The sequence below is a fragment of the Acartia tonsa genome, chromosome 2 (genome assembly GCF_053477335.1).
Source record: "Acartia tonsa isolate MP-2025a chromosome 2, ASM5347733v1, whole genome shotgun sequence".
NCBI classification, from domain to species: domain Eukaryota; kingdom Metazoa; phylum Arthropoda; class Copepoda; order Calanoida; family Acartiidae; genus Acartia; species Acartia tonsa.
In genome coordinates, this window is record NC_137261.1 from 13705758 (window position 1) to 13730646 (window position 24889).

At 32.5% G+C, this 24889-nt stretch overlaps 1 protein-coding gene across 1 annotated transcript in view; it reads left to right on the plus strand.

Moving 5' to 3' along the window:
- Positions 1–984: 984 nt before the first annotated feature.
- Positions 985–24889, plus strand: part of gudu (Armadillo repeat-containing protein gudu) — a 76641-nt gene continuing 52736 nt past the window's right edge. The window contains exons 1-9 of the mRNA XM_080146730.1: positions 985–1045; positions 1731–1844; positions 3146–3247; positions 7211–7369; positions 8681–8761; positions 13344–13414; positions 15589–15667; positions 17987–18100; positions 18319–18396. Of these exons, the coding sequence (XP_080002856.1) occupies positions 989–1045; positions 1731–1844; positions 3146–3247; positions 7211–7369; positions 8681–8761; positions 13344–13414; positions 15589–15667; positions 17987–18100; positions 18319–18396 (855 nt within the window). The 5' untranslated portion in view covers positions 985–988. The remainder of the gene's footprint in view (positions 1046–1730; positions 1845–3145; positions 3248–7210; positions 7370–8680; positions 8762–13343; positions 13415–15588; positions 15668–17986; positions 18101–18318; positions 18397–24889) is intronic.

A 24889-nucleotide genomic window follows, 5' to 3' on the forward strand; every position in this document is an offset into this window, starting at 1 on the left:
CGAAGCTCGTATTGATCAAACTTTTATAAAATTCAATGAAATTGAAGAAATAGTGATTTCTTGCAATTTTATTGGTTTTAATGTTATTTTGATTTTGCGCAGTGAGTTTCAGGGTAAAATATATGATTTTAATTTATTAAATAACATAATTTTGGCTAACCTAATCCTAACTGAATTTTTAAATAAATTAATTTTTAATATTAGAACTTTAAATAATTAAAAATTAAATAAAATGCCCCGGTTGGACATTGCTGGATTAAAATTGGGGAGGAGACGGGTCTCTATAGGATCCAGGTAAAAATTAAAACACCATTTTTGTTATTTAATTGTGTATTATTTTTTTGTTTACCTGAAATTTTATTTTTATACAATACTTCCAAATGCATTATAGTATTTAAATTATCCTTTAACAATTTCTAAAAAATAAAATCATTGTATAAATTGTACATAAAATTAGCTGTTTAAGCGATTAATATTAAATTAACTATTTAAACAATATGTTGTATACTTTCTATTTAGGAAAATTTTGAATAAGATCAAATTATGTTAAACTTCATATATTTAATGCATTCTTTATTAGGTGCAATCAAAAAGATTGAAATGCACCGAAAATGAATACATTTAAACTAATTTTTTTTTATTTATTTGATAAAATAAAAAAAGTACTTCCTATTTTTTAAACCAATTAGGTTTTTTGTCTAGTATTTTAATAACTGCTGAACCGATAGACTTCTCCATTTAATTCACGAGATGGTTTTAGGCTATTTATTTCTAGATTTTAGTATTGCTAAGGGGATGGTTTTAGGATATTTAGTTATAGATTTTAGTATTGGGATTGTTTTAGGCTATTTATTTTTAGATTTTCGTACTTGGATGGTCTTATGATATTTTTCTGCCCATCCTTAACCCAAACATGCTAGAGGCACAACCGCTTGAATAATACAAAATTGAAAATAGTGATCATTGTTATTACTGTTTCAGTGTAGAGATGTCACCTGTAAGCTATGGAGTTCCAAGTCCTCAGCAACCATCCTCAATTGCTAAGGTGCCAGTAATCTATCTATAATACAAAGTAGAACGATGTCTGTCTGTCCGCCTGTCTGTCTGTCTGTCTGTCTGTCTGTCTGTCTGTCCCTTAAGATCTCGGTAACCACTGAACCGATCGGATTCTACTCTTCAGGGTATATACCTATTGGTCCTGTGGTGGTTTTAAGTTATTTTCTTGGGGGGTGGGACACCCCCAACCCCCCCAAAACAAAAAAATCCACCCCCCCTCCCCTTATTTTTTTTTTTTTTTTTTTTTCTTAAGATTTTCTTGGTCCTTTAACGAATTTCGCCTTAATTTTTGTATCACCTCTTGGGGCAAAGCCCCTAGAGGCTAGGGGCGAAGCCGCTAGTTCTTATAATAAAGTATAAAGTGTACTGTGTATCAAATTATCTCGCTAACCACTGAACCGATTTGGTTCTCCTTTACATTGACAATGTATCTTCTCTGGCACTGAGTAATGGTACGTTTTTAACTATTTGCCAATAATATTCGCAGGGCGGCGTTTTTATTTTTGGCGATTTCTATGGGGATGTTGATGGTACCTTCCCCCAGGACCTATGAGAAGCTACCCTGTAAAGGCTTATTATACCGGGTCAGCTAATTCCTTCGGTACAAACAGACAGACAGACTAACAAACAGATAAACATCCTGTTACTTTATTATGAAGGATATAATTATTAAGGAGGAGTATCTGAGTTCCTCAGATGAGGAGGCAGAGGAAGAGGAGGAGGAGCAGGCAGCTGATATCAAGTCCATCACCAGCGGCGGAGGAGAACTTCCACCTGAGTTTTGGCAGGTAAGCTGATATCAAGTCCATCACCAGCGGCGGAGGGGAACTTCCACCTGAGTTTTGGCAGGTAAGCTGATATCAAGTCCATCACCAGCGGCGGAGGGGTACTTCCACCTGAGTTTTGGCAGGAAAATCAATGTGATTGTCGGTTAGATTAGGGAAGGAGGTATCTTTCTCTACCTGAGTAAAAACAGTTAGGATTAGTTAACTTATGAGCTGGCTTAGATAAAGACCTTGACCTGAGTTTTGGCTAGTAGGTTCATTAATTGATTATTGAAATAGATAAAGTATAGCAAGAAGGCCAATTTATTCTAACTCTATCCTCCCTCTAATTAAATTTTAAAGCACCCTCCTTCCACTCTAATTTGAGTTCCTCCTAACTATTAACCACTCCCCCCTCCAAAAAGAAAAAAAAAGCTAGACGACCTGGTTCTAAAATTGGGCTTTACCAGAGTTATTATTTATTATTACTCATTTATAAATTAGATTAGCTACAGAATAAACATCAGAAATAAAAATATGAGAGATATTTTCCAGAGAAATTTTTATGGTTGCATAACAAAAGAAATTTGATACATTATATTCATTCGCATTTCTGGGAAAGTGCTTCTATTATTCATGTATTTATTTAAATATACATAATGTGTACTTAAAAGGATTTAATGTATTTGAAAAATGAAAAAAAAGATACAATTATTTGTGGTATACTTTTCTTTGCATAATGAATGAAATAGAATAATTTCTTGATGGATAATTTATGTAATTTTAATCCAGAGAAATTTAAGAACTTTTTCTATTAAGACGTATATGTTTCAAGCTTTAATATTTTTGTTTTAAGTTGGTATTGTGCTATTAATAATGCTAAAATTGTATCAGTAGGTACTTCATAGCCTCTTTCTTATTCATTCAGAGGCTATCAGTGATTATTTGATGGTTGGTAAATAGACAGAAACTTTTTGATTTTATTTTAGTCATGCATACCCACATTCAGGGAGTTGGTATTTTGTCAGCTGATGCAAAAATATCTATAAAACAACATTATGATTATTATTAAGATTAAGAAGCTAGTCAGATATCTGAAGGTTGGTAATCAGACAGCCACCATCAAAGCTCTGCGTAACATGATTGTTATTATTTATATTCAGAAGCTGGTCAGATATCTGAAGGTTGGTAATCAGACAGCCACAATCATAGCTTTGTGTAACATGATTATAATTATTAAGATTCAGAAGCTGGTCAGATATCTGAAGGTTGGTAATCAGACAGCCACCATCATAGCTCTCTGTAACATGTTTATTATTATTAAGATTCAGAAGCTGGTCAGATATCTGAAGGTTGGTAATCAGACAGCCACCATCATAGCTCTGTGTAATCTTGCTGATTTTGATCTGACTGCACAGTACTGTCAGGTGGGTGCAATTATTTTTTTTGATAATTTCTTATTTCTTTTTATTTAGTCCAAAGTTTAAAACAATCGATATATTACTACTTGGATATTGCACCAGATTTTCATGTACTCTAATAAAGTGATGCTCGCAGCTGGCTAAAATAAGAATAATGAATGAACGAATTGACCAAAAATTATGTTCATATTAGCAGCTAAATTTACAGCAAATTTTCCCCGGTCAATATATCCACGTATATCCTGTATCCATTTTTAAAACCAAGTAAAAAAGCTGTGAATCCCTTTAAAATAGTCTTTCTAGATGTACTTGAATTTTGTATTAAATTGTGATGACATGCGTACTCTTCTTTCATCATCAAATGTTTTGCTTTGGTCAGACTGACACAAATATTATTACTACACATAAAAATTTCATAACTAAGGAGAAAAAGAAAACGAAGTAGCGAGCTTCGTCGTATTTTCACAGTAGCTTTTCTCCTATTGCTAGCCCTGCAGGAGCTCTAACCCTGCCAAGCAATCATTGATATTTACCTAACCTAGAAAATCAAACATAATCTTCACCTTTTTGTAATTACATGCATAGTAGCTGAAATATGATTAATCTATGTATTCTACCCCTAGCCTGTAGGAGAGGGCAAGAGGGGAGTTAAGAAAATAGCATAAAACAACCCTTAAAAAACACATTCTGAAGCTTTCCTAAAAATCAATTTTCGAGATCTTTAGCTTTAGACAATTAACCTTACCATTTTCTATTATAAGAGGATAAAATAATTATAAAATAAACTTTTCTCCTAACTTTGTAATTACTTTTTTTTATTTAAAAAGAGGAAATTACGAGACAATTTGATTAAGAAACTAAAATAATCCATTATCTGACTTCTTTTATAAGAATTGTAAAGTTTTATAGAGATTTATAAACAAAATATATCCTTATAATAAAGTAACAGGATGTCTGACTTTTTATCTGTCTGTCTGTTTGTTCCGAAGGATCTCGATAACTGCTTCATTTCTTGACAATGCACGATGATACTGCTAATTTTTTGTGAAAAAATGTAAATAAACAAGGATGACAACGTCCATAAGTAGCGAAGCACAAAAATCGTGGATGGGAATAAGTACAAGTAGAAAGAAAGAGTTTTTCTCCAAGAAGATTTATTGGAGAAAATAAACACAAAACCTTATTTTATTTTGTATAATGACTGACATACCAACGGTCAAAGTAAATTACATACTGGATACTCAGAACAATAGGAAAAAGGGATCATGTTACTTGTAGATGCAGCGCTGCACTTACAAGTAACATGTTTAACTTTGCTAAACCTACAAGTAACATGTTAAAGGTAGATAAAAAAAAAGAAGATAGGCAGACAATGTTAGTTATATTTTTATTGAAAATAAGATTTTTAGTCATTTCTAAAGAACTTCAAAACCCCAAACGACTTCCTTCAGCTTGAACCAAATTAAACCAGAACCTTCTTACAAAGTTATTTGGATGAATACATGTGGAGGGATCAAAACCATTACTAATAAATGTTTAGCTAACGATTTAATCTTAATTGTTTCTTTTTATAATCATATTAGTATCTCTATAGGGAATGTAGGGGGGATATTGCTGATTGCAGGTATCATTTTCGTGAGAGTTTCTTCGTAGAGAACATAAATTTGGAAAAATCGTACAGAAAGTTCGTATTCATAATCCCAAAAAAGTGGGGTTATTTCAAGGGCGTCCAAGTTTTTTCATTTTGGGGGGTTAAAATTCCAAATTTTGTGGGGGGGCCTATGGCAACCCGAATTTAATTTTTTTTTTGTTGGGGGGGGGGTTAATCTTTACATTATATAGGCAAGGACGTCCAAGCTTTTTATCTTTTAGGGGGGTAAACATTTAAACTTCAAAATTTTGGTTTTTATTTATTCTCCTTATAATATCGTATTGGTATAACCTTTTTTATTATACCTCATACAATAATACTTCTTTTTGAGGTTAACAAACTTTAAAATTTTTTGGAGTTTAAAAGTTAAAGTTGGTCTTCTCCTGAATTTTAAAAAAGGTGGGGTCTGTTCCCTTTATCCCCCCTATGTAAACGCCCGTTTGGAGAGAAAGGAAGTAGTAGACAACAGGTGCAGATCATGGCGTTCATACATTTACCGTTAAATTAAAAAGAAAAATAATAATAAATTATTAATTAGCAATGTTTTTTCTACATATTTTCATTTATTATTCAAATAAATCTTGTGAAAATTATAATTATAATTTTTTGGACAAAACCAGTCTCCTCTAAACTGAGAGTCCAGTTATTTTTTCTTAGCTGTAATGTATAAACACCTAATGTCACACTATGTCGTTATAATATTAAGTCCTTCACACATTTCTGCAAATTAACAATATAGCAAATGTTTATGTATCCTAATATTGAAAACAAAATATAAAAATATAAAAATATAAAAAAAGAAAAATGTAAACTCTTATTGTTATACCATATCAACCCTTAAAATAGATTAGTAGATGTCAGTCTTATTGAATCAGATAATAATAATATAACATTAATTTAATTTGCTAAAATATATAAACACTTATATATAGATACAGGAAGGATGTAGAAACATAAGTTTATTACCCTATTTTCAAGAAGATTTAATCAAGGATACCAATGTAAAAGTTAACAAAATATATAATTCTTTACAAAAACACACACACACACTTACATAATATTGTCTTAGGTTAGGCAAATTTAGAGTTATAGGAGTTTCACAGAGATAGTCCGTCCCCAAATTAGAAACAATGGTAAATGATGGGATATGTAGGTATGAGTTAAAGCACACAAACTTTTTTTTTTTTTTTATCTTTTCATTTAATCCAATTAAGTTGCACTTTAAAAAAGGTGTTGTATTAAATTTTGTACCTGATAGTATTAATCCTTAAAAAAAATTTATTATATGCAGCTGTTTGTAATTCTACCATACTCACAGAGTTCAGGGATAAGTAAATGTAAAAAAACATTTCTTAAAAACTTATTTCAAGCTTTAAACATAGAAATTTGCATAGTAAAGAAAATGTTGATTATGTTATTATTTGTTGTGATTATGTTACCATTTATTGGCATATACTTGTTTAATGTACTCTGAGATACTTTTACCTTTTTTAAGACTTTTAAAATATATATGTATAGATTGAACATTAAAAAACCTTAAAAATACCTTTAAATAATAGATTTATTCTTTAAGTAAAATTGAAATTTACTGTAGTAATTTATTTCAATATTTTTGATCAATTTGCGTATCATATTATTTGAACTATCATGAATAGATCACGACGAAAAAACTTTCGTACGAAATTTCTATGCGTTCGAAAATCCCAGTGATCACCATATTGCTGCACCTACAAGTAACATGATCCGTAAAAAGTTTTATGATACTGTCATCTGAAAAAAATTTGAAAATCGGACCAAAAACACCAAAGATATAAGGAAATATGTAAAAAATATAAAAATAGCCAAAATCCGGCGAAAAAGGCAGTCCGATCACCATGGATGTTTTTGAAACAACTGGGAAATCAATTTAGATATTCTTAACTACAAAAATTTTGTCCCTCATGTTTGATTTTTTGTCCTTGTTGGGGACCGGGATCGTTGGTACGCGTCCTTTCTATGAATATAATGTGGAAAAATTGTGAGATCTTACTGGACATACATACCTACACTTATCCTATTATACAAAGTAGAAAGTTTTTGTCTGTAGCTTAAGATTTCGATAACTAATAAACCGATTGAGTTTTCATTATCAGGGAAGCTTCACTTAGTTCCTGGAATGGTTTTAAGGCATTGATATTTTAGATTTATTCTTTGAAATGGTTTTAGGAAATTTTTTTTTCAATTTTTGAATACAGACTCTCTAGATGTTAATTCTACTTATTTATTTTTATCCTTCATTTTCAGAATGTTTGGGCCAGTTTTAATTATTTTATTTTCAGGTTGCGATAATTGATGCTGGAGGTCTGGAGGTGATGGCCAACCTGCTGGAGACTGATGACATCAAGTGCAAGATAGGCAGCCTCAAGATTCTCAAGGATATTGTCGTTCATCCAGAAATTAGAAAGTCAATCACCAAAATGGGAGGCATCGAACTTTTGGTACGTTGATGTTTTAGATATTTTTAAAAATCGACTTAAAAAATAGTACAGTGCTGAAAATATTTAATTTTTTTTATAATTAGGGTCGGTCCGTCCGTATGCCCGTCCGGAACAGATAGCTTTTTTTGTGAATTTAGGCATGTTAGAATTGTCATTGTTAAACTTTGCATGGTGATTCCTGTAGTAGTTAGGTATGATTCAGAAAGTGTAGCAACTCTATAATCGTTACCAAAATTTAAATATATTCATTTTTAACTTTTTTAACAACAATTGTTTATGTGATACAATGATCAGATTGATCTGATTTTTGAAATGCATATTCCTAAGATAACAAAGTATAATGTTATACGCGAATCATCTCTATAATCAAGTCCTGAAAATGTAAGTATGTCCTTAAAAATTATTTTGTAATTAAGCAGTTTTTCAACAAATTTACTTACAATTTTGTTTCGACTTTTATGCATTTATATTCGGACTATTCAGTTCTGACACGTTAATGTTCGTTTGTCTACCGTTTCGCTTTTAAAGATGTTGTCATCCTTGTTTTAAAGTATTAAACAAAATTGGTTAATGGTTATTTCTATGTACCCTACTTGTTAAATCTTTCTGGACTTTATGGATAGTATTGTTCTTGTCAATTTTATAGAAAACGCAATTAATAAATACATTTCTATAGAACTGTAAAAATAAATATTTCTTAAACAAAAAATGTTAGAAATGTTAGAGTACAAATATATTGAATTCCAAAGATAGATAGATAGTGGAATGACCTAAATCCATGAATGAATATATAAATTGATTCTACAAGAGAAAAATTAGAACGTCATCCAAATCTTCGTTTTCATAATCTTTATCACAAATGTATTATCTCTATTGTTAGGTCCAGATATTATCAGATTTCAACAAAAAGCTGACTCTAATGGATAATCTCTATCTCTAATGTCAGATCCAGATATTATCAGATTCCAACAAGAAGCTGACTCTAATGTATAATCTCTATTGTCAGGTCCAAAAAATATTATCAGATTCCAACAAGAAGCTGACTCTAAAGTATAATCTCTTTTGTCAGGTCCAGATATTATCAGATTCCAACAAGAAGCTGAAACTCTAATGGATAATCTCTATTGTCAGGTCCAGATATTATCAGATTCCAACAAGAAGCTGACTCTAATGTATTATCTCTATTGCCAGGTCCAGATATTATCAGATTCCAACAAGAAGCTGACTCTAATGTATTATCTCTATTGTCAGGTCCATATATCATCAGATTCCAACAAGAAGCTGACTCTAATGTATAATCTCTATTGCCAGGTCCAGATATTGTCAGATTCCAACAAGAAGCTGAAACTTCACGCGGCTGAAAGCTTAGCAAAACTTGCAAAATATAAAAAGGTAAGTGTGGGAAAGTTTTGAATTTGGGCTACAGGGTTTTACCAGAGAGAGAGAGAGAGGACAATGGGCTGATTATTAGTATTACACTAGTCCCCAAAGATTTATAATAACGCTTTCTTATATGTTGACTTTATTGAATTTGATTGGTTGATTCTCTAAGTTGAGTGTTTAAATGTTCCAACCACTAATTCTAATCTACAGAAGGGTAATTTTGTAGATCATCCTTGGGGATGTATATCAATTTATCAGCCATTGTCTTATCCCTTTAGATCTCTAGAGTTTTACATTTTTTCAAGAAAAATTATGTGCAAAATTAGAATAGGAATAAAAATCTTTAATTATATTAATTTTTTAGCTGTTTGGCCATAAAATCAATTTTTAAATCGTCTAATAGGATGATATTTAAATTCTATTGTGTGATGGAATGGTGGGCGGTTTAAAGAATTATTATCTATTTTCAAAAATGAAAAGTTGAGAAAAAATGCATAAAAATATAAGATTGAAGGATATACAAAATTACCACACCACAACTAGTTATAAATATATAAAAAGAGCAAACAAATACTAGAGCCTAATAATTCATTAAAGTAATGGCAGTAATATTTATTTATGGCATCGTATTGTAGACACAGCTTTCCGTGGATATTGAAAAGAAAAATTATAAGATAAAACTAGTTTTGTTAGCCCTGGGCGGCCGAAGACCCGTGCTAACAAAACTGGTATTAATATTATAATTTTATTTTAATATTCGTAGAAAACTGGCTATAATACGGAACGATATTTCACTAAGGCCACGACCCTGGATCAATTTGAATTAAGGCAATATTAACCTTGACTAGCGTGGATCAAAGAAATTAAATCATATTGGCACAGGAATAACGGACTGGTATATTTATTTTGGTATGATTTTCTTTTTGGACCACGCATAGTTTTTAACATTTAACTGCAGAAGATAAATTTATAATACTTACGACTTACAAAATGTTTAATTGAATTTAATATCTCTAACTGTCTTATCAGATTTTTTTGAGGGATTATCCATCTCTTTTTAGGGGTTTTCTTTCCCACTTCTCCTCTCATCTCCCTCATTTTTATGACGTTACATGGCTTATTTTGAGACACTTTGTCCAGCTACTGATCTTGCTTTGCATACATTAACAACAGGATAGTGTACAAATACGAATTTTATGAATTACAAGTTGCTTTTTAAAATCGGTCACACTCTTTTAAATTTAACAATGCAGATTTGGATCATACTGTTGGGTGGTAATTTTTAAACTTTAAAAAGTTTTTTTTTTAAGTTCTCGATTATTTGGATACGATTGACAAACGTCTAAAGTTTTTATTTTATTTTATTAACCCGCGATCGTGGCTCATCACGTAGCTCATCCGCTCGTCGCCGGGGAGGTGATAGGTTCGAATCTCGGGGCGACACCGCGTCATAACCAAAGACGTTAATAATGGTTCCTACTGCTGCTATGTCAGGTGCGCGACATAAATAGTAAGAGTAGGGGGAATGCCTTGGCCCATAAACAGGCGCAACTCACTACCATGCACAGTTAGGACTTCTCAGACAAAGGTCGTGTAATCAAAGGGTTCGTTGTCTGATGGATGTTACTTAACATAATATCCTTGGGTATTCGCATCCCACTGCACGTGGATGATGCTCTAGATTCTCTAGATGATCACTTAAATCGAAAGAGAATCCCGCCCTTACAAGGTAATGGTAAAAATATTTTTATTAATCATACCTTATCCTCAAAAAGATACCTCAATTTGATTGTGTACATGCTTGATATGGTAGCTAGAAATATCTTAGTGGTTAGTTAGTTACTAGTTATTGGAATACAAATTACATTTTCAGCTGAAAATCTAATTACCCCCCCAACATTTGAAGCCAACTTGATGAGAAATCATACCATGAAATTTTCTCAGAATTTACTCAGTAAATTTGGTTAAATACAAGAATGGATTGCTGTAGATTGGAAGAGCTAATTTCATTCATCCAAATCCTTTCTTTCAACCTTTCTCGCATCTAACTGGAAATGAGTTAGATAAACAAAAAAAACACAAACTAAGCGCGGAGATTAACCAATTTTAAATAACATAAGAATAATTCAAAAATCTGTTAAATTTGATATTCGCCCACGTCTGAGGTTGACTTACAATCAAAACTAAAGCAAATCTAAAATGGCTTTATTTATGATGAATTTTATGATCTAAGCAAAGCCTTTGATTCAATTGACGCTGATAGAAACCTTCCTTACAGTTTTAGAATACTTTATGAAAGTATTTTGACACGGTAACCCCGAAATATATTTTAGTTATGATATATTACCTATCCCAATGCACAGAAAGTTATCCATGTATCTTCCTATTATGCTTTCCTTTGAAATAAGCTTGAAGAAATTTGAAATCAAAAGGATTGGATGTACACAGTTATAATTTATGTTTTGGTACAGAGAGTGACAGAGTTTCATAACAGTCATTTTTTTGGTAGCGAAGCTCCTATATAATGACCATCCTTTTGTACGTCAGTTTGTAACAGTACATACATGGAAAATGAAATCCAACAGGCTATTTGAGATAGGCTTCTAAAAGATGACAAGGAAAAAAATTGGGCGTCGCAATTATGCTTATTGCAGCCTGTTCTTTACTTTGCAAAATATTACATTTTGTTTCTATGTAAAATTACATTCTTGCTAAATGTCAAGCATTTTGAAATTATAAAATTTTTTCTTAGCGTTGCTACAATATTTCTAGAGTTTGAACATTCGCCAGTACATCTAATTGTCCATCTATCTTTTTATCTGCATGTCCTATTGTTCATCTATTGACATCAAATTTTATTTTATTAACAAATTTTCTAAGAACGTATCCTAAACTTTGTGATTTTTTAAAAAGATAGCTAGTCCATGCTTTTACTAAGTAGTAGTTGTAAAATGCAGGTAAAATGATCCATTGATATGCAATCTTTTTTTTGGACCTCTTATTTTTGAAGTAATCAAAGAATGCTGAATGGTTGGATCATTAAGTTTAGTGTCAAAACGTTTCCACCATTAATTGTTATCTAGAAAAGGGGTAATTTTATCGTCATAGGGGATGCACATTAATTAATCGGCCATTGTCTTATCCCTTTAGAACTCTGTACTGCTTAGTTACAAATGTACATGATTTTCCTTGTTGCCAACTGTCTCTGGAAGATTACTAAATTTCATAGTCACAAAATAAAACTAAACTTTAATTTAACAATTCATATTCAGCACACTTTAGTTGTTAAAAAGTTTGAAATATGTTTTTTTTTTACTTTACACAATTCACCTCCTAACCCACTTTTGCAAGTTTTAGCTGCATAAATAAAAAAAAAGATTCGGGTGTACAACTATCTATCTAAAGGGACAAGACAATGGCCGATTAATTGATGTACATCCCCAATGATGATATACACACAAAATTACCCCGTCTGCAGATTACAATTAGTGGTTGAAAGGCTTGGACAGTTAATATAATAATCCATCCAATCTAAATTCAACAAAAGTCCCCATAGTTGATACGCCGACGAATAAGAAAACTTTATTTTAAAAAAACTTTAGAGACTTGTGTAATAATCAGCCCACTGTCCCCTTCCTTCCTGAGTTTTACTGTCAACCCATTTCTTCACAATCTTTTTCATCAATTTTTAAAAATCATTTGATTCTTATTTACCTATCTTTCCGCATTTCAATCAGGCTACTACTTTAGTCTTATTCGGCTTTATATGTGTCCTTATTTTTTATGATCTAGATACAGTAAATAGTAATGAATGTTGAATATACGTGGATAATTTGATAGAGGACAAATTGTCGTCAATTTAGGTTGTTATTTCCCATGTCATTTATTTATCAGTTCGTTAATCTAGTAGAAAATGGGGGCTAAGGAGGGAATCGTTATTTTAGTTCGGTGCGTGGTTCACTTTATGAAAATCTGGTGTAAGATTCAAATTATAATATCCTTATACTAAAGTAACAGGATGTTTGTCTGTTTGTGTATGTGTGTATCTGTACCGAAGGATCTCGCTAACCGCTGAACCGATCGGGTTCTCCTTAACAGGGTAGCTTCTCATAGGTCCCGGGAAAGTTTATAACTATGTTCTTGGGGGGGAGGGACACCCCCAACCCCCCCAAAAATGAAAAATCCCCCCCCCCCAAAAAAAATTTAAAAAATTCCACCCCCAAAAATATTTTTTTTAACTCTTTCTTTTAAAATCTAAAATAAGAAATTGGGTTATTAAATTCGACTCCCCCCTCCTCAAGTGCCCCTAGAGGCCTCTAGAAGGCATAGCCGCTGGTATCCATTAATACACTTAAACCTATTTTTAGACCACTGACCACCACCCCACCCCTTTTTTATTTAGCAAAAAAAGTATATTACTAACCCATGCAGTGTATATAACCTTACTGGATCCTGTACCTAAAATATACTACCTCTTTGGTGTTCTTTTAACCTTTAATTGTCTAACAAAATTTGCACAACAAGAGCTTTTTTTCTTTAAAAAAACACATGGAATGTAAACCAAGCAATCTTTAAAAATGTTATATTTTAGGGAAGAACGATTGTGAGAAGAAACAATGGAATTCCAAAAGTCGTGGATCTTTTAGATGTCGACACTTCAAGGTATTCATTTCTAAAAAGTTCTATAGGATGCACATGGAGGTAGTCTAAAATATTATGAAAAATGTGAGGGGAAGAAGGGGGGGGGGGATTTGAAAAGTGTCTAAAATTTTCCTGATTGATTTTTATTGTCTGATTTAGAGATCCCCTACTCAAATTTTTAAACCATATGAAATTTCCTGAAAGTGGTACACATTCCTTCCCTGAAAAACTAGTTGGGTTATACTCCACCCCCCCCCCCCTTTCCCCATGTGCTCTCGTCCGTCAGTCAAAATAAACCATTTCCATAACAAAAAAATATATAAAAAAATCTAAATCTTAGCTTTTACAGGCTAATTAGTCTCTCATGAATAAGGTACAGCCAACAAGCGAAAAACTCTAAAATAATATTCAAGTAGCACATAAAAAGGTCGTCAAATTTATTATGAGTTGCTCCCCAACGACACCTGAAAATCACGTGTAGGGGATTGTTTTTCCCGAATTAATATTGTTGTTGGTATATGCTGAATTAGTTTATTCTATCTTTTTAAAAAAAATATATAATTATATTTCTAATCTACAGGTATAAAATATATATTGTGTAATTTCCTTTTTAGCAAAAACATACATAAGAAAATTTTCCATCTATTTGCCTTTTCTATTGATAATCCTTTATATTTGGGCAGATCAATTTAATTTCTTCTCTTTTTAAAAGCGAAGCTTTTCTATAATTAGGGTCTATAATTACGTCCTGAACGGATAGCTTATTTCCGTTGATTTAGGGTTGTTAGAATTGTCCTATCGATTTCAAACTTTGCATGGTGATTCCTGTAGTACTTAGGTACGATTCAGAATGCGTAGCAACTCTATAATCATTACCAGAATGTCCGTACGTCCATTTTAAACGTGTTGTTTTTTTTACTTTTTCAACAACAACTTTTTATGTAATCTAATTATCCAATTGGTCTGATTTTTGGTATATTGATTCCTGGAACAACAAAGTACAATATTATAAGCAAAGCAAGTCTATTATCAAGAGTTAAAAATGTAAGTATGTCCATAAACATTATCCTGTATCAAGCAGTTTTTCAACAAATTTACTTACAATTTTGCTTCGACTCTTATACATTTATATTCTGATTATTCATTTCTGACACTGTACAAGTGTTAATGTCTGTTTGTCCTACCGTCTCAGTGCTTCGCTTTTATGGATGTTGTCATCCTTATAATTTCCTAGTCTAACATAGTTAAATTCCATTAGTAGTTTATTCTATTTAAATCAATCAGAACTAAAAAAATAATTGGGAGAAAAGTTTGATCACTGTTATTTTGTACAACCCAATAATGGATATAGAATACCTGAGCTTGATCTTTAAATCATTTTAGTGGTGATTTGGATCGGGGCGCGCCAAACTTTCAACCAATCACAGCGCTGCATTTTCAAAATGCAGCGCTGTGATTGGCTGAAATTTTGGCGCGCCCCGATCTGAATCGCCACTAAATGATTTAAAGATCAAGCTCTGGATATTGTGAGAGATTTAATAATAAAATGTTTTTCCTAGCTGGCTAGCCAATATAACGAAACCCCCATCTCCTCCCCCCTTATGACTTCCAAATCACCTCCAATGACCATGGAGGAAAGTATTGACCAATATCTGAAGACTATATTAGCAACCTCAATTGACTACAATATCAACGTGTTCTATCTCCATAAACCCAACCAAGTTTCAACAAAAACGGTCAATGTTTGTTTATATTTACAAACAATATAATCCAAATAACCACTAAATTAAAATGAAACTATTGGGATAAAAGTTTGGATACTGTTATTTTGTACAACCCAATCAAGATTTAATATCAAAACTAGAGTTTGTTTACATTTTATTATTCCCTCTATCAATATACAGAGAATTAAAGGAATTAGACAATGGCCGATAAATTGATGTACGTCCCCAAAGATGGTACACAAAATTACCTCTTCAATAGATTGATATTAGTGGTTAAAGCGTTTGGACACCTAACTTAATGATCCAACCAATCAAAATACAATTAATTCAACGAATATGGAAACGTTATTATAAAACTTTAGGGACTAGTGTAATAAACAGCCCACTCCCCCCCCCCCTCTCTCTCTGATCAATAAACCTAAACCAAAAGCAAATGTTTCCATCTACCCAACTATATATTATTTGATTAAGTTTTTACATTGGCGTGGAGAATGGAGGTGTTGGTCAAACTGTGGAGGGGGTAGATGATGAATTATCATTGGATCTACAGGTCAGACTTATCTATCATTAAACAAGCTATGTAAAAAGCTTCATCCTATAATAAAAAGTAGTAAGGTTTTTTTGTCTGTAGCTTAAGATTACGAATACTACTTAAACGATTGAGTTCTCAATTTTCTAGAAGCTTCATATAGATCACTGGATGAATTTAGGCTATTTTCATTTTATATCTAAGTTTGGTTTTAGGCTATTTTCCTACTATCCATACTTATTTGAATACATAGCTCTTAGATGCTATGATCGCAGCCGCTAGTATTTCATATTTTACCTAGCACAGGTGTTAGCAGGTGTACTACAGCTGCTTGTTAGATGCTTGACATGACCAGTAATTAATGACAATTATAAGCCATACAAATATTATCTTTAAACGGCAGAACTGATCATTGAAAAAGTCTTATCCTATTATAAAAAGTTGTTTTTGTCTGAAGATCTCAATATCTTCTGAACCGATTGGGTTTTAGACTATTTCATTTTATGATTAATACTTGAAATGGTTTTATGTATTTTTCTCACATCTCTGGCCCTTTCAATACAGAGCCACTAGATGCCAGGACAAAGACGCTAGCAACATTAAACATTAAAGTAGTGCGATTTCTGTCTGCAAGTCTGCATAGACATCCAAAAATCATTTCTTTCCCTATTAAAAAACAAAATCCGGGTATAGTCCCTTTCGTAAAATCGCACCTTATGGGGCAATTCTTCGTATTTTTCACAGTAGCTTTTCTCCTATTTCTAGCCCCTGCGGGGGGCTCTAACCCTAAGGGGCCAATTACCTAACCCAATATAACCTAACCTAACCTAAAATAACCTGTAAAAAGCCATTTTAAAAATTCGACGAATCGCCCCATATGGGGGGATGTTATGAAAGAACTATTCCCCAAAATCCTAGTAAAGGGGGCTAAGTTTATCTAATCTTCTAAGCAAAGACATTAGAATCTAGTTATTAGCAGAAAGTATTTTCCTCCTCTATAGAAATTGTATTGGAAGTATAATAGTGTGTTGCGTTTGTGAACTCGAACCTTTATCCTTTTTGTTTACCTTATCATTATTGGCAGTTTAGAAAGCGCCTATTTTCAAAAAGTTCATAATTGAACACGGCATTCAAAACAACGCTTGCGCAACCAAACATAAACAAAGCTAGCGTAGCCATCTTTATTCTTTCTTTCAAGATGTGCGGAATATCTGTGTGATAAAAAAAACCATGTATAGTCAAAAATGTGGTGTTATCCGTACTGAAAAATACCTTTGAGTGCTTCCCGGCTTGACATGTTCAATGACCTCGGTAAGAATTCTTTCTTTAAGCATTTTTAATAGAGTGGAATGATTTTCTTAAAGACGGCAAATTAATTTCTTCATTTTCATTAAAATTAGACCAAGTAATTAATTTATTTTTGTATCAGAATATTTTAATAGTAGTCTATGATGATTTTATCCATGAATTACAAACTCGCATTTAGTTTTGATTTAATTTTAAGCAAAAATAACCCTAACTTCTTTTACACATTTTGAAACATAAATTCGAAATCACAAAACCTTTTATAAGGAAAAGACGATTATTCCCAAATGAAAAAGATTTATTTTCTTTACAAGATTTATTTTCTTATGATGTATTTGACATTTTAATATTTGATTATTAATTTTGTTATTTTTTATTCAGCATGACCGTTTTCATACAATAAATTGTATTAGTAACTACGCTGGTTCTGATTCATGTGGGAAGTAGCAGGTTTAGTACGTCTGTACTAAAAGATCTTGTACACGGCCAGCCAAATGCCGTTGTACCGAAACAGAACTAAATATCAAACAAAGTTATTAATGCTAACAATATTGTAATTAGAAATCTTTAAACTTAAACAAATGAATAGTTATTTCTCGTATCGTGTTATAAACGGCTTTCCGCGGATATAGAATGTACAATTATAAGATTAAAACTAGTTTTTTTAGCCCCGAGGTGCCGGAGGCACCGGCTAAAAAAACTGGTTTTAATCTTATGATTGTACATTTCCATATCCGTAGAAAACTGGATATAATACGATGCTAGACATAGTTTTTTCGTATGGATGAGAACCGGTTCCTAACCACCGGATTCGAATGAATACGAGAAAAAGATTTAAAATTTTTTGAGTGGAAGTATCTATTCTTAAAAAATTACCCACATCTTTTTAAAATCTTTTTAAATCTAACATAAAAAAATTGGGTAATCGAAATCAACTTCCCTCTCCTCAAGTGCCACTAGAGGCCTCTAGAGGGCGTAGCCGGTAGTAAATAATATGTTGTACTTACAAAATTAATCACATCATAAATTATTTAGGTTGCTAGAGGAGGAGCATATGCTCTGTGGTCTCTGTGTAAATCCATGAAAAACAGACTATTGATCAAGAAAGCTGGCGGATTTCCTCTTCTAGCTAAGCTTATAAAAACAAAGGTACATTATAAAAATAAAATATTAGAAAAACATTTGATAAAAAGATTCAAATGCAGTTGATAACTTACAATCTAAAATTTAAAAAAAACTTGTTTTGTGTTGTAACTAAAGGAACAACCTTTACATTATACCAACAAAATGACTAAGCTTCAGGCAAGCAAAGTCAAATTATAAAATGCAATGTTATTATTATATTTACTATTTTTATTTTATTTCAGAATATATCCTTGTTAATTCCTGTGATTGGGACTTTACAAGAGTGTGCTGCTGAAAAGAGTTACTGCTTGGCCATCCAGGTATAAACCAGGGATCAAAAGGAATATGACAATGGCCGATAAATTGATGTACATCAATAATGATGATACACAAATTTCCCATTCTGTAGATTACAATTAGTAGTTGAAATGTTTGAACACACAATTTTATTAACTAACCAATCAAAATTCACTAAGGTTTCCAAAGTTGTTAATCCAACGAATAAGAAAACGTTATTATAAAACGTTGGGAACTAGTGTAACAAGCAGACCATTGTCCCCTATCTCTCTGGGTATTATATCCTTGCTATCGGGTTTTCTAACTGTTATAGCTGTGAAAGAACTTTAGCTTGGCCATCCAGATGTAACTTCCTTGCGACTGGAATTTCTTTGTTTTAATAAGTATGACTTTCTGGCTATCAAATTATATGTTTGTAATAGAAATAGGTTTGCCATCCAGGCAAACTTTTAAACTACCGGATTTTCCACGAGAGCTACTGTTTCACCATCTACGTTTAACATTCCATCTGCCAGATTTATCCTCTGCTTGGTCCTCCAGATATCAATATTTATATCTGTGTAAAGATCTTGCTGTTCTAAAGCGATTATTGGCAATCCGGATATGAAATAGATTTGGTCTTGTTATCCAGATTCTATACTTTCCATCCAGTTTTATTTTATTTGTTTTTTACTGTGGAAAATGGTTTAGGTAAATATTTTTCTTGCTGTCCAAATTTTCCAATTTTTGACATGGCAGTAAAAATACTTAGTTGTAAATTAGGAATATTTCTTTCCACCATTATCTATTTTAGCTTTTAAGATAAAATATCTGCAATTTTCTTATTTTTAGTATAGATTAAAAGTCTGGCTATATAAGATTATTTTCTTTAGGATCATTAATTCCATTTAAGAAAAGACCAATCTCACGTTCACTAGATTATTAGCAGAGCTGAAAAAGTGTGACAATTTTTGTAAACTTGAAATGGCCCCAAATAGTATGTCTTTTAAATGAGTATAAGGATACTGCAAAATTGTAAAAACTCATAGATCGTTGAAGCTTTACATTTTTTCGTGGGGGGAGGGGTCAGGTAAAAAAAGATATAATTTTCTATAGCTGATTAAATCAAAACTTAACTTTTGGAAGGTTGGGGTTAGAAAGACATGCGAAAGGTGTCAAAATATCCAGCCTTCCCATCCTCCAAAAATTTAACTTTTAATTTAATCAGCCAAATAAAAAAAACATTATACCTCAACCCAAAAAAACCTTTTTTTGGTAAGAGAGATCATTCAGTTGTGGTAGGGGTGAAGCAGTTCAACCCTACTGAGCGAGTTCGATTCAAACGAGCCCCTAGCCTTAAAGATTCTACCAATAAATAACTACAAGGAGTTACTGATTAAAGGATATATTTTGAACTGATTTATTACAATAGATATACAAGTTTATATAGCAAATAGAAGTATAATGATAGATTATGAGGGGTAGCTGGTGAGGGGTTCCTTTGAGCTGGGGCTGTGTCCACAGGCGCAAAGGTAGGAGGGAAGGCTGCCTCCTTGGGGTAGGCAGGTGATGGTAGAGAAAAGGGAAGGTCCGGCTGCGGAAAGGGGGAGGGGGGTAATCCCCTCCCCATGCCCAGGTGGCCATTGTATTCCATAACAATGGGTTGGGTGACCGCTTATCAAAATGACCGTCTTTTGATAGCATATCTAAAGTTGATGGGTGGAGTTTTAACATCTGCATTTGCCGGGAATCCCAGAGCGTGGTATACTCTAGGAAAGGCTTGTCCGTATGATGCCGTCTACCACAACACAAAGCCACATATGCTAGGGGCGCAACAGTATAGACAGTATAGATGTATATACAGACAACTAACTCTCTTCCCTTTTCAAAGACCTCTTTCGTCTGCTTCTAAATTATTTTATGCTACTTGGCTGTGTTAATATAAGCGTTACTATTGGTTGATTTTCAATGACCCAATAGAAAGGTTGCACAAGGCGGTTGCGATGGGGAGATACAGTTATTCAACCCTTTCTCCCTCTAGTGTTTTACTCTAATGGGGGCGCAACCGCTAATATTTATGACAAGAAAGTGGTATAAAATGAGTCAAACTAAAATCTAAGGAAATTTTCCAACTTTGTTTTTGCAAAATATGTTTAGTTAAGAAGAGAAGGAGCTGCAAATGTTTTATAAGAAACATTTAATTAATTAGTTTCTCTAATGTCTCACCATTATTAAGCAGATAATATCAGGGAAATAGGAATAATTAATTAGTTTCTCTAATGTCTCACTATTATTAAGCAGATAATATCAGGGAAATAGGAATAGGCAAGTTAAAAATAATTCTGACTCATTAAAATATTTAGTTGTTCATACTTCACATACCAAATCCCTTTCCTTTTTGTATGTCATATTATTTTACATTTTTGAGTTTTATAACGGTACTTTATTGTTGGTTTATAACAGCTATTTTTTTTAATTTGTTTAAAATGTATGTCTTAATCCATTGATAATAATGTTTGTTTTAAAAGAAGAGGGCTCGGCAACTGTTCTATTCGCATCAAAGCGGCCTTTTTGAACAACTTTTCAGTATTTTAATTTAAAATGGAGTTTAAACTACATTATTGAAAGAAAGGTTCTTTTGATGATTATATTATGTTAAGTTAGAACAAGAAAGGGTTACGAACCATATAGAGATCTCAAGGTTAATGCTACCAGTTTTGCTGTCCATAACACTCTAACATCAGGTCCAACAACCCAGGATAACTAAAGCCAAATATCTGTCTAAACACCCAGGGTATTATGTTAAGTAACACCCATCAGACAACTAACTATTTGAATGCACGACCATTGTCTCGAAGCCTTAACTGTGTATGGTAATAAGTTGTGCCAGTTTTGAGCCAAGGCATTCCTCTCCTTTAACTATTAATGACGAGTACCATACATGCCAGCAAAGTAGGAAACATTTTTAACGTCTTGGAGTTATTCTGATATATTTTTTTCTTTGAATAAAAAATGCAGAAACTTGTGTAAAATGTAGAAACCAATATTATCCAGCAACAATGAGACAAACAAACATATTTTTACCACATAAAGCAATCTAAGACAAAATGTATGTTCCATAAAGAATTTATCTTCCAAATATTGGATTTCAGCCTGGTTCTCACAACCATTGAAGGGGGGGGGGGGAGTGATAGATATCAGAGAGGAAGTGGACAGTGGGCTTTTTTTACACTAGTCACCAAAGTATTATAATAAAAATTTCTTATTTGTTGGCTCAACAACATTGGGTACTTTTATTAAATTTTGATATTGGTTGGTTCATTAAGTTGAATGTCCAAACATTTCAACCATTAATTGTAATCTACAAAAGGAATGATTTTGTGCATCATCAATGAGAATTTATATCAATTAAACGGTCATTGTCCTATGACCTATCCCTTTAGATCCCTGGATAGAAATAATAGACACCCACAATTGCACTCTTAAAAGCAAACAAAAATACAATGAGTATGACATGCTGCCTTCGCCGTAAGATCTCAAAAACTATCGCCAGAAAATGGGGTGGGGGGGGGGGATATTGCATTTTTAATTTTTCAAAGTTAGATATAAAAGTAACACATAAATACGGCAATGTATCTAAAGGGACAAGATAACTCGATGTAAATCCCCAATGATCACAAACAAAATTATCTCTTCTATATACTACTGTTAGTGGTTGAAACATTTGGACACTCAACATGATGTACCAATCAATCAAAATTCAATAAAAAGTTCCCAAAGTTAATAAGGCAAAGAATAAGAAAACGTTATTTTAATACTTTGGGGACTTGTGTAAGAACTGTCCAATTGTCCTCTCCCTCCCTACATCTAAAGACATACAAAATGACTTTTTTCAACATTAAAAAAATCACTACGTCTAAGAGTGTCGGAGAGAAGGGCAAGCAAATCTAAATCATCAATCAAAAAGCAACCAGTGTAGACACTTACAACAATGTTTTTGCCCATATATTACTGAACATGGCAGGTCAGGTAGCTATCTTGTATTTATATAGATTACTAGACATTACAGGTCAGGTGGCTATCTTGTATTTACATAGATTATTAGACATGGTAGGTCAGGTAGCTATCTTGTACTTGCCCAAAGATGACTAGATATTGCATGTCAGGTAGCTATCTTGTACTTGCCCATAGATTACTAGACATGGCAGGTCAGGTAGCTATCTTGTACTTACATAGATTATTAGACATTTCAGATCAGGTAGCTATCTTGTACTTGCCCAAAGATTACTAGATATGGCAGGTCAGGTAGCTATCTTGTACTTGCCTACAGATTACTAGACATTACAGGTCAGGTAGCTATCTTATATTTATATAGATTACTAGATATGGCAGGCCAGGTAGCTTGTACGACAGGTAGATAAATGAGGGAATAATTCAGCTTGTGGATAAATAAGATTTGTTTACAGGCTGAGCCCCTAGCGGCTAGGGGCGATGCTGCTAGTTATTACATGTATAAAGTAGTAAGCTTTTTTGTCTGAAGCCTAAGACCTCAATAACTGATGAACCGATTAGATTCTGTATTTTAGGTATGCTTTATATAGGTCTTATAAGGTTTTAGGCTGATCTTGGGTAGGTTTTTTTTAGCCCCTCTCTGCTCCTTCGAATTTATTAATTCTCTAGATGATAGGGGCGTAATCTTATTAGGTAAATGTTATGCAATTTTTACAAAAACAAAAAAAAGATATTTTCTAATTTGAGTATTCTGTTGAGATGAGATGATGTGATATTGTCAATAAAAAGATATCTATAGAACAGTAGACATTTTCTTTTTAAAATCGAAGCTTTTCTATAATTAGGGTAGGTCTGTCCGTCCGTCCGTAATGGACAGCTTTTTTCTTTAATTTAGGCATGTTAGAATTGTTCTATCGATTTCAAACTTTGCATGAAGATTTCTTTAGTACTTAATACTATTCAGAAAGTGTAGCAACTATATAACCGTTACCAGAATGTCCGTACGTCCATTTTAAACATGTTGGTTTTTAACATTTTAACAACAACTTTTATGTGATCACGTGATAATCATCCGATTGATCTGATTTTTGGAGTAATGATTCCTATTACAACAAGGTACAATATTATGAGCAAAACAACTCTATAATCAAGTCCTAAAAATTTCAGTATGTCCTTAAACAGTATTCTGTATTTAAGAAGTTTTGCAACAAATTTACGAATAATTTTTTCAAAACTTATATATTTAAATTTTTTATATTCAGTTTTGACACTTTACTCGTCAGTCATACCGTTTTAGAGCTTCGCTTTTATGGATGTTGTCATCCTTGTTTTGACCATAAAGTTTTAATACCAAAATAAATAAATCTAACCGCGAGATAAGCGACAAGTTCATTATGAAAGCTTAATACTTCACTAGTCGCCGGAAGGAAAAAGCAGTTTTTTGAAACAGGCTCTCTGAGATTATTACAGATTCTGATATATACATATATAGACTAATGAAAAATGCAAAAAACGAAATCAAAAGCGTTCCTTCTTGGGAGAAAATCCGGGAAAAAGATTTTAGCTATTTTTAACCTAAAATTCACATTGGCAAGCCTGCAAACAAATATACAGACATTTTAAACATGTCATTGCTCAGCACCTAGAAGTGGTAGAAAAATGCTACGCATACCATTGGAAAGCTTATGGCCTCTAGTTTTCATATTGGTATATAACGTTTTTGTACTATTATTATTTTTTGAGCTATCCTCTGAAGTACAAACAAGTTTTAAAAATGCAGTTTTTTCTTGACACTTGTTACACAAACCTTTTAAAAATTGTACATTGCTTAGCACCTAGGAGTTATATTATTATTTTATATAGGTATATTTATATATTTTGGGTGCATTCAATTTTAGCTTAATTAAAAATAGTCTTTGAAATGTGTATAGTTTGTAGTAAGAACCAAGGAGGGTTGGGGGGGGGGGGAGTTTATACACTTTTTGGCAATGAAATTAAGTATAAAATTTTGCTCTGGGTTTGTTGTTATAGTTATTTACCTGATTCTCTTTGTAAGATCTCTTATATGATTAAATCTACCAGTAAAAATATTTGAAATTGGATTTTGGCACTATTCTTTGAGAGCTCCAAGACACTAACATCTAAGGTCTGAACTTATTTTTAGAAATATCAAGCTAATTTTTTTAACGTAATTTTTTTTTTGCATACTTGGACTAAGTGGCCACTAAAGATTTCATTTTGGCACTTTTCTTCTTGGGGCTAGCAGTTTATAACAGCCCCCAAAACACTAAAATTATAAGTTATGAGCCTATCTTTAAAGTATCAAGATGATTTTTTAATTTATAATTTATTCACATAATTGAGATACATAGCCACTAATCTTTCTAGGGGCTAGTGTGGTGAAACACCTTCAATTGTAAAATTATAAGATCCAAGGGGGGGGCGTGGGGGGGGGGGGGCGGGGGGGGTTCATACACTTATAGGCAATGAAATTTAGTATAAAATTTTGCTCTGGATGTTTGGGCT